Consider the following 9,532-nt stretch of genomic DNA (forward strand, 5'->3'; position numbering starts at 1 on the left):
GCCCCGGTGCCCCCAGTGCCCCCCGGTTCCTGTTATGGGCGGTGGATGGGCCTCTCTTGGCAGCTGCTGGAAAAAAAATATGGACAAAAGGAAGACAAACAGGTCCCATCCCTGTGCAGTGGCAGGGATGTCCCTTCCCACCCTGCCTGCCCCCAGCCCGGCACGAGGGGCCAGGGCTGTCCCCACACCCTGTGCTGGGGGTGTCACAAATGCTCTCAGGCTGGCCCTGGGCATTGGGAGACACAAGTGTGGCATCAGGATTGGGAGGGGCAGAGCTTTGGGGATGCTGGGGGGACTCCAAAGGGTTCTGCTCCAGCCCAGCCTCTGGGGATGGCCAGAGCCAGGAGGGCAGATGGGGGGGGTCCTGGGGTACCCTCCTGCAGCAAAGAACCCTCCCTCCAGCAGGGGTGCCACAGCCTGACCATCTCCCCACCCCTGCTCCCCAACCTCCCCCAGTACCCCACAACAAGAACGAGCCAGGCACTAGAATAAATAAACTTTATTCTGGAGCCAGCCCCCACCCCATCCCCCCTCCCCCCCATCCTCCCCGTGCCGGCAGGGCCGGGCCCCCCCTCCCCACGAGGCCGGGGCTGGCACCGCCACGTGCCCCCCCACAGCCCCCTCCCCGCCTGGGGGGGCCGGGGCAGGGCCCGCCCGGTGCCCCCCGACTCTAAATCCACTAAAATCTCAACAACAACAAAAAAAAAAATTTAATAATAATAAACCGTGTGCCCCTCCCGCCCCTCCCCCGGCAGCGCCCGCCGTGCCCCCTCCACCTGCACAGGCCTAAAAACCCCTCCAAACTTTTACAAAGGTTTTAAAACGTATTTATAGATATTTATAGATATTTATATATATATACTTTGCTTTCTTTTCTCTTTTAAATGACTCTGCTTCCTCGGCGTGCGGGGCTGTCCGGGGTGTCCCCCCCACCACGGACGGCCGGGGCGGAGTGAGGGGCGGGGGGAGAAGTGGCTCGGTGGTCGCGATCCCGTGGGTGCTGGTGCTGGTGGGGCCGGGGCGTCCCCGGGGCCGCGGCCGAAGGTCCCCGCGCCCCTGAAATGTGACTCAACCAACGCGCTGGGCCCGGGGCTGGGGGGGCTCCCCGCGGGGGCCGCTCCGGCGGGGGGGCTGCCGAGGAGTCCGCCCCGTGGAGGGGCTGCAGCCGGGCCGGGGCGCGGGGCCCCCGCCGTGTCCGGCCGTGCCGGGCTCTGTCCTGGTGCGCGCCGGGCGCGGGTCACGGCGAGTGCGTGGCCGGGCTGCTGCGGTTGGAGCTGGGCGAGAGGCTGGGGCTGCAGCTGCCCGGGGGGGGCCCCAGGCTGCCCCCGCGGGGGCCGCCCGCCTGCCCCCCCAGCGTGTCCATGCCCTCCGAGTTCTCCAGCATCTCCTGGATGAGCGGCGGCATCGAGCCCGGGATCTCCATCTTCAGCGTGATCACCCGCTCGGCGCCTGCGGGAGGGTTCGGGGTCAGCAGGGCGCCGCCGGCACCCCCAAAGTGGCACCCCCAAAAACCGGCGCTCCCAAACCAGCACCCCAAAAATGGCACCCTAAAAACTGGCACCCCCCAAAAACCAGCGCCCTTGAAATGGGTACCCCAAAAATGGTACCCCCAAAATGGCATCCTGAAATTGACACCCCTCCCGAAGTGGCACCCAAAAACTGTCACACCTAAACTGGCACCCAAAAAACTGGGACGGCCAAAATCGACACCCCCAAACTGGCACCCCTCATCTGCACTGGTCCCTGAGTGCCGGGGACAACGGTCCCTCCCCAGCATCCCTGGAAGGTGCAGTGCTGGGGGTGTCCCCCTATTCTTTGTCCCCTCCAGAGGATGCTGGGCCCACCAACATCCCTGGGATGCTCCCCAGGATCCAGAGCCACAGGAGTGGCCGCCCCCTCCTCAGCCTCACCCTTGGCGCTGATGCTGCGCAGGTCCGTGATCTTCATGAGCATCTTGGGGAACATGTGGGGCTTGTTGGGCCTCCTCTTCCTCACGTAGATCTTCAGCGCCTCCAGCAGTGGCTCCTGCAGCTTGTCCACCTTGTCGGGCTGCTCCAGGTCCTGGCGGTCTGGGGAGTGGGCACACAGTGGTTAGAATGCAGGGCAGCACATCCTGGCATCCCCCCTTGCCCCCTGACTCAGACCAGCTCCTGTGGGGTCACCATTTGGGCTCTATATGGGGTCTCCTTGCTCAGCCATCGGGGGAGGACAGCCCACGGGGTTCGGGGGGCACCGGGCAGGGGCCCATCCCTGCACCCCCATCCCAGCACCCACCTCCGCAGATGAGGCAGATGGCACTGAGCAGCCCCGTCTCGGCGTCGTCCATCTCCAGCGGCAGCAGCTGGTTGGCGAAGGCGAAGACCAGGTCGGTGAGGGGCCCGAACCCCGCGTTGTGCATCTGCGTGCGGTTCAGCGTCAGCCCGTCCGAGAAGGTCATGGTGTCCTGCTCCGGCGTGTAGCGCGTGCAGATCCGCAGGATCTGGGGGGGCGAGGCCGGGGGGGCTCAGCCTGGTGTCCCCTCCCCGTCCCCTCCCTGTCCCTGTCCCCACGCTCACCAGGATGTCGAGGCAGGCGGCTTTGAGGAGGGTGATCTGGTCAGCGATGGTGAGCGTGGTGAAGCCAGGGAGCTGCTTGGCGAACTCCACCGTCTTGATGATGCACTTGGTGGACAACTCGCTGAACTTGTCCCACAGGTCGATGTCCAGGGACACCCGCTGCTCCGAGCTGTTGTTCTGCAGCGGGAGGTGGGGGGTGAGGGCACGGAGGGGGTGCCGCCCGCCCCAGCCCCCCCAGACCCTCTGGGACCCCCCGACACTCACCGTAGTGTATTTGCCGAGCTGGCAGAGCGCGGGGAAGGTCTCCTGGTGGGCTTTGCGCACCTTCTCGATGAGCTCCTCCACCTCAGGGGTGATGATGTAGCTCTCCGAGCACTCCGGCTTGGGCACGTCCTTCTTCTTCTTATTCCGGTCATTGCGGACGGCTGTGGGGACAGCAGGGTCAGGGTCACCTGTCCCCAAAGCCACCCAGCCCCTGCCCAGGATGGGGGGGCTCAGCCCCACCACGCTCTGTCCCCTCAAGGCAGGATGGGGACCTGCCACCAGCAATGGGCAGGGCCATGGTGACAAGTGACCAGTGGATTCCTTAAAACAACCCCCAAGTCATTAGGAGTAATTAGGGGTGACCCTGTACCCCTGGGGGGTGCCCACCCCCGTCACCATGGGGACTGTGCTCAGCTCTGCTCTGCTAAGCCAACAGAGCAGAGAAGGACCCCAGGGACAGAAATGGCAGCTGAGCCATCACTTGGTGAGGGGTCCATGGAGGGGACCCCAGGGATGGCAGCTGGGGAGGGGGGAGCAGCTGGGAGCAGCCCTGGCCCCAAGGGGCTCAGCCTCTGTGGGCTGGGGGGGCCCGAACCCCCTGTAGGTGCAGGGTGAGCCCCTGGGATGCTGAACCCCCCCCTGCAGTGCCCAGCTCCCCCAGCCTCTGCCAGCCCCTCTCGGGGGTCCTGGGCCCCCAGGGGCCGGCAGATGGGGCAGGACTCGGGGAGGCAGCTGTGCCCCTGCAGCCCAGGCCCCCGGGCACCCACCACGGGGGCACAGCCGGGCACCATGACAACTGCCAGCAGAGCCAGGAGGCCTCATCGGCATCATTTATCTCTGACACTATCAATCATGCGTTGCCCGGGGCAACTGCCGAGCTGTGACACAATCCCAGGGGGTCCCCATCCACCCCCGGGGCCTCGCTGGGCACACGGTGGGGGCTGCTGGGATGGCCCATCACACCCGGAGCCCCCCAACTGGGACACCAGGCAGGGTGTCCCCAACATTGCCCCATCACTGACCCCATCCTCATCCCTGACTCCACCCCTGTCCCCGTCCCCATCCATACTCACACTCCTTGGACATTCCGACTTCGAAGCACTTCTGGAGCCGGCAGTACTGGCACCGGTTGCGCGTCACCTTGTTGATGATGCAGTTCTTGTCCCGGTGGCACGTGTACACCATGTTCTTCTGGATGCTGCGGCGGAAGAAGCCCTGGGGACCCCAAACACCCTGGTCAGCGTCCAGCATGGGGACCCCGGGCACCCCAGGGAGCCCGGGGAGCTGTGGGGACTGTGGGGACTGTGGGGACAGCGGGGACAGCGGCAGCACTCACCTTGCAGCCCTCGCAGGCGCTCACCCCGTAGTGGTACCCCGAGGACTTGTCCTGGCACACAAAGCAGGGCTTGTAGATGCGGGGCAGGGGCGGGGGCGAGGGGGGGCTGGGCACGATCTCCTCCGAGCTGGTGCTCTGCGTCTCCACCGCTGTGGGGAAACGGGTGGCAATCAGGGCACGGAGCCCCCTCCAGGCAGGGACCCCCCACCCCGCACCCCAGGGCTATCCCCAGGTTCTGGGGGTCCCGGCAGCCCCGGCCCTGCGCTGCCCACCCCGGCCCCGGCGCCAGGTCGAGCGGGGCCAGCGGGGAGAGGACGCGAGCTGGGAAGATGCAACGTGACATTTCCAGGTCACGGAGACGATGTGGAATTCAGGCAGACAAAAAAAAAAAGGGAAAAAAAGCAAAGAAAAGGACTGGGATCCCAGGAGCCCCCAGTCTGGGCGGTGCTGCCGGTGGATGGGGGGACAGAGGGGTGCAGGGCTGGCACGGGGAGGCATCAGTGCCACACATCCCCTCACACATGTGGCCACATGTACAGTGTGACCCCCCCTACAGCAAAAACATGGCCCCCAGGAGGGGATGGGCACGGTGGCACCCAGCTGGCACCCCACTGTCCCCTGGCAGGGGACATCTCTGAGGGCAGCCCCTGGCCACCATGAGCTGCAATGGCCCTGTGAGCATGGGGGACACAGCCAGTGCCCCCTGCACCCCAAAACCTGATGGGACATTCCTGTCCCCTCTTCCTGCACCCCAAAACCTTGTGGGCTGTGCCTGTTCCCCCTCCTGCACCCCAAAACCTGTTTAGGATGTGCCAGTTCCCCCTGCTGCACCCCAAAACCTCGTGGGACATTCCTGCTCCCTTCCTGCACCCAAAAACTTTGTGGGATGACCCAGCTCCCTCCTGCCCCCACAGGAACACCTCTGTCCTCCAGGATCCCCTGGGAGGTGCCCCTGAACCCCCCAGGCCAAGCCCCATTCCCCATCCCTGTGCACCCTCAGCACTGGGGGGGGGCTCAGCACCATCAGGGTGCAGCCCCTGGCATTGGGGGGGCTCAGCACCACCAGGGTGCACTCCCAGCACTTGGGGGGTTCAGCACAGTCGGGGTGCCCCCCCGGCACGGGGCACAGCCAGGCAGGGGTTAAAGAGCTCCCCGGCTGCTCCGGGATGTTTGCGAATGTTTTTCTGCAGCGGAGCCAAGCGAACCAGTCAAACAGGATATTAAAGGCCGGGCCCGGCGGGGGAGCCCGGGCCCCCCCCCGCTCTGCCGGCCCCTGCACCCCAAAAAGGGCCCCACGGCCGCCCGAGTCCCCCCAGGGCTGGGGAGCCGCCAGGAGGCCCAGCCAGGGACACCCACCCCGGAGGAGGAGTCCCAGTGGGGTGGGGGACCGGGGGGGTGATGGGTGAGAGGTGGGGGCCCCCAGCTGGGCTGTGCCAACAGCCCCTCACCAAAGGCCAGGGACGCCAATGGGCCCAGGGAGGAGACAACGGGATAAAGCCACCCCTGGCACTTGTCCCCAGGCTCCAGCAGGGACGGGCGAGCGCGTGGGGTGTGACAGGAGTGTGCAAGGCACGAGGGGACCGTGAGGGGTGGGATATGTGGGCACGGAGGAGCGTGTGAGTGTGCGGGGTGAGGTACGAGCGTGTGGGGTGGGATATGAGTGTGTGGGGTGGGATTCGAGTGTGCAGGGCGGGAGGGGGTGTGCGGGGTGGGACGCGGGCGCGGGGGCGAGCGCGCCGGGCAGAGCTCCCGGGCGGCGCTGAATAAATCACCGCTGCCACTCGAGGGAGCGGAGCCATTAAAGTGACTGAGCGAACGTCGTCTATAATTTATCGCCTCTTTTATATAATTTAAGAACTTCCTCGTGGAGAGCTGCACTCACAAAACGCGGATTTGACAAGATTTTGATGTGCTCGGTGCAGAGGGGGGAGGGGACCCGGTTCCCCCCGCGTCCCTGCGCTGGCGGAGCTGCGCCAGCACCCCGGGAATCCCCTGCCATCCCCGGCACCGGTAAAGGGACTGCGGTGCCACCGCGGAGGGGACACGGGCACAGGCGCAGCCGCCAGCCCGGCCAGCTCCTCGGGAGCCGCTCTTGGTGGCATCGGGCCTGGGTGCCCTTCGCGCCCTGGGGAGGACACGGAGCAGCACCCAAAGGTGCTGAGCGGGCAGGATGGGTGCAAACCTCCCCCGCTCCCGCGGGGCTCGGTGAGGGGGTGCAGCTGGGGACACGGGGGACCTCAACGCCCAGGCTCGCCCCCTCCCCCAGCCCGCTCCCCCCGCAGCAGGGGGGACCCCGGCATCCCCCCCGGCCACGGCAGCGGAGCGCGGCTCCAGCTGCAGACCAGATGCTGCGGCTCCACCGGATCCCGGGTGAACGCGCCGCCCCCGCCCGCGGCCCCGCCGGCTGCTTCCTGCCCGCGCCGGGGGACCCCGGGGCACCCCGACACCCGCACCCCCGCCCTGGCGTGGGAAAGCGCCCGCGGGGACACCCCGCGTGCCAGCGCCCGCGGGGACACCCGGCCCGGGCCGCCGCCACCCCCGCCGGCACCCGGCCATGGCTCCGGGACAGACCGTGGCAGGCGGAGCGGGGCGACGGGGGCAAAGCCCACCCAGGGGTCGCAGCGGGGGTCACCGGGGGTGCCCACGGGCCCGGTGCGAGGGCAGTGCCGTGCCAGGGATCACAGGCCCCACAGGAGGGGGGGCGCCCACCCAGAGCTTCCCTGCGGATGAGGATCCCACGTGCCCCAGATTCCTGCGCCTCTGCAGGAGAAGGGGGAGGGAAGAGGGTCCCGGGAGCCCCGAGCCATGGGGTGCCCTAGTGTGTGGGGGCGCCTGTTCCTGCCCACGTCCACCGGTCACTGCCTAGTCCCCAGGGGCCATCCTACCCAGAACCCGGGCTCTGCCCCCCGCCAGCACCAGGGTCTTGCCTCCCCAAACCCCAGACACACCCATCTGTGACCCACAGCTCCTCCGAGGCCATGTGAGGCCACCCCGTGCCCAGCAGGGTGGTGCCACGCACAACCCAACACACATACCCTCGCAAAACACCCACAGCACCCCAAAACCCTCCCTGCAGCATACAGCCCCCCACGGGCAGAAGGTGCCCACTGCCTCGGTGGGCTCCTACAAGCCCCTCCACTGCCCTCGGGGGTTGCCTCGTGCCTCAGTTTCCCTGGTCGTGGTGTGGTCCCTGCCCTGCTGGGGAGGGTGGGTGGGCTCCCCGTGCCCTCCGGGGCAGCTCTGGCCCCTGTGCCAGCACGACGATGTCCCGCCGGGCAGGGCAGGGCCGCGCCGGGCCAGTTGCCAGCGCCACGGGGCCAGCGGGCACAGTCACAGCCGCCTCTGGGGAAACTGAGGCACGGCACGGCCCCGACAGCAGCGAGCCCTGCCGCGGGCTGGCACCCCCGGGGCTGGGAGACACGGCACCTCGTGTGACGTCGGGCACGGGGCACCCTGCCAGGGAGTCCCGCCAGCGCCCGCCGCCCACGCGCCCTCCGGGTCACGGTCACCGTGACCAGGGCCCCGAGGTGCCCTGGCCTGGGCAGGGGACCCGCGTCCACCCAGCACTGCGGCCCACGGGGGGGCTCCGGACTAGGGGGGGGCACAAAGGGGGCACAACAGCCCCCAGCTACCCTGCTCAGGACAGTCGGAGCCAAGGGGTGCACTGGAGCTAAGGGGTGGCACTGGAGCCCTGGACGCCCCTGCCCACCCTGCCTGCGCGGGGCCTCGGAGGCAGCCCCCGCCTTTACAGAGGCAGCAGGAGCCCCCGCGTGTCCCCAGCGCAGACAAAGGCCCTTCGGCCGCGCTCGGTGCCAGCGCAAAGGTCGAGCGGCCCCGAGACAATGGGGGGAGTGAGACGGGGGGGCCACGGCCACACACCCCCCGGGCAGTGCCGGCCACGGGCACCCCACGATGGGCCTCCCACGATGAACCCCCCTGCCCTTGTCGGGGTGAAAGTTCCACAGAGCAGGACTTTCTTTCCCCAGGCCATTGTGGTGGCCCCTGAGTGCCAGCACAGTGGCTGCCCACTGTGGGGGCGCGGGACCCCTCCGGCCCCCCCAAGCCCCACTTGCCCCCCGCGCCGTGGGCACAAAGCACAGCAGGGCCCCACAGCCTCCCTTTTGGGGGGAGTCCCCAGGCTGGTCGGCACTTGGGGTGCACTGCCCGTGTCCCCCCGCTGCCCACCCCGGGAGTGTCTCCACGCTCCCCGTGCCCCCCCTCTGCACAGAGCACGGGATAGGGGGGACCAACGGGGGACACCCCGCCGTGACCCCTCAGCGGTAACAAGACTGGCCGGGCCCCACACCCAGAACCCTCCGGCCCAGGGGGACCCCCCGATCCCCGGTAGGGTGGGGAGGCCAGGCTGGGGCTCTCCCTCGCCTGAGCAGCAGCGGCGGCTCCGTCTGTAGTTAATTGGATTTTCCCGGAGCCTTTATCAGGAGGGAACGAAATTCCCGGCGGAGACGGCGCTGCCCGGACCCCGCTGCGGGAAGCGAGGGCGAGAGGCGACCCCCCGGGCCCCCCTCACCGGACTCGGCCTGGGTGTCCCGACTCCCCCCGAAAGGAGAACGGGGGTGTTTACGGAGCCCGGTGGCATCTGCGCAAGGAGCGGGTGGGGAGGGGGCTGAGGGGGGACTAAACCCCGCGCCCCCCTAAGACCAGCACCCAACTCAGCCCCCCGCCGGCGGCCAAGCCCCCCGCACCCAGCCCCGCACCCCGCACCCCGCACCCAGCCCCGCAGTCCCGTCCCCCCCCCTCGGGTTTCGGGGCCGCTCCCCCCGGCCCGATGCGGCGGTGAGGGGCCCGCCCGCCCCCGGCGCGCAGGTACCTACAGCGGCCGGAGCTGCTCCAGGGCGGGGGGCGGCGGGGGGGGCAGCCCCGGGGGCCCGGCCCGTAGAAATCCATGCGGAGGAAGGGGCCGGGGGGCAGCCCCGCCACCGCCGCGCCCTCGTACATGGCCCCGGGGCGGCGGGGGCGGCTCCCCCGGCCGGGGCGGCCCCGGGCGGTCAGTGCCCCCCCCCGCGCCCCCGGGGCGCCCCGCGCCGCGCGTCCATCGCCCCGCGGAGCGGCCCCGCCGCTCGCTCCGCGCCCGGGCGGCGGGAGGAGGAGGAGAGGGAGGAGGAGGAGGAGGAGAGGGAGGAGGAGGACGAGGAGGAGGAGGCGGGGGGAGGGGAGGAAGGCGCAGCCCCGCCGGCTCTGCGGCTCCGCCAGCCCCGGTCCCTCCCGGCACCCGCCGCCTCCCCGCGCTTAACCCGCTCCGCGCCGCGGGGCCGCCCCGGCACCCGCACGGGAGGGGACGTGGACATGGGACACGGACACGCGGGGGGGGGGGCGCGGGGGCGGGAACACGGACGTGCAGAGGGGCCCGGACATGCCG

General features: G+C 69.2%; 1 protein-coding gene across 1 annotated transcript; it reads right to left on the minus strand.

Annotated features, from left to right (window-relative positions):
• Positions 1-556: 556 nt before the first annotated feature.
• On the minus strand, positions 557-9,144 carry RARA (retinoic acid receptor alpha). Its single transcript, XM_027746855.2, has 8 exons — positions 8,988-9,144; positions 4,156-4,304; positions 3,893-4,034; positions 2,820-2,980; positions 2,556-2,732; positions 2,275-2,479; positions 1,911-2,069; positions 557-1,449 (listed from the first exon to the last, which is right to left on the minus strand). Exons 1-8 carry the CDS (start codon positions 9,109-9,111, stop codon positions 1,238-1,240), a joined length of 1,329 nt encoding a protein of 442 aa, XP_027602656.1. The 5' UTR covers positions 9,112-9,144; the 3' UTR covers positions 557-1,237.
• Positions 9,145-9,532: the final 388 nt, after the last annotated feature.

The sequence above is a fragment of the Pipra filicauda genome, unplaced genomic scaffold, assembly GCF_003945595.2.
Source record: "Pipra filicauda isolate LSUMZ 115617 unplaced genomic scaffold, ASM394559v2 scaffold193_size2426894_pilon, whole genome shotgun sequence".
Taxonomy (NCBI): domain Eukaryota; kingdom Metazoa; phylum Chordata; class Aves; order Passeriformes; family Pipridae; genus Pipra; species Pipra filicauda.

Coding starts and splice junctions, on each gene's coding strand:
- RARA (XM_027746855.2), bottom strand. CDS start 9,111: ATGTACGAGGGCGCGGCGGTGGCGGGGCTGCCCCCCGGCCCCTTCCTC. Junction 4,035..4,155: donor GCGCCTGCGAGGGCTGCAAG/GTGAGTGCTGCC, acceptor TGGGGTCCCCAG/GGCTTCTTCCGCCGCAGCAT. Junction 2,480..2,555: donor CCGCCTGCCTCGACATCCTG/GTGAGCGTGGGG, acceptor TCGCCCCCCCAG/ATCCTGCGGATCTGCACGCG.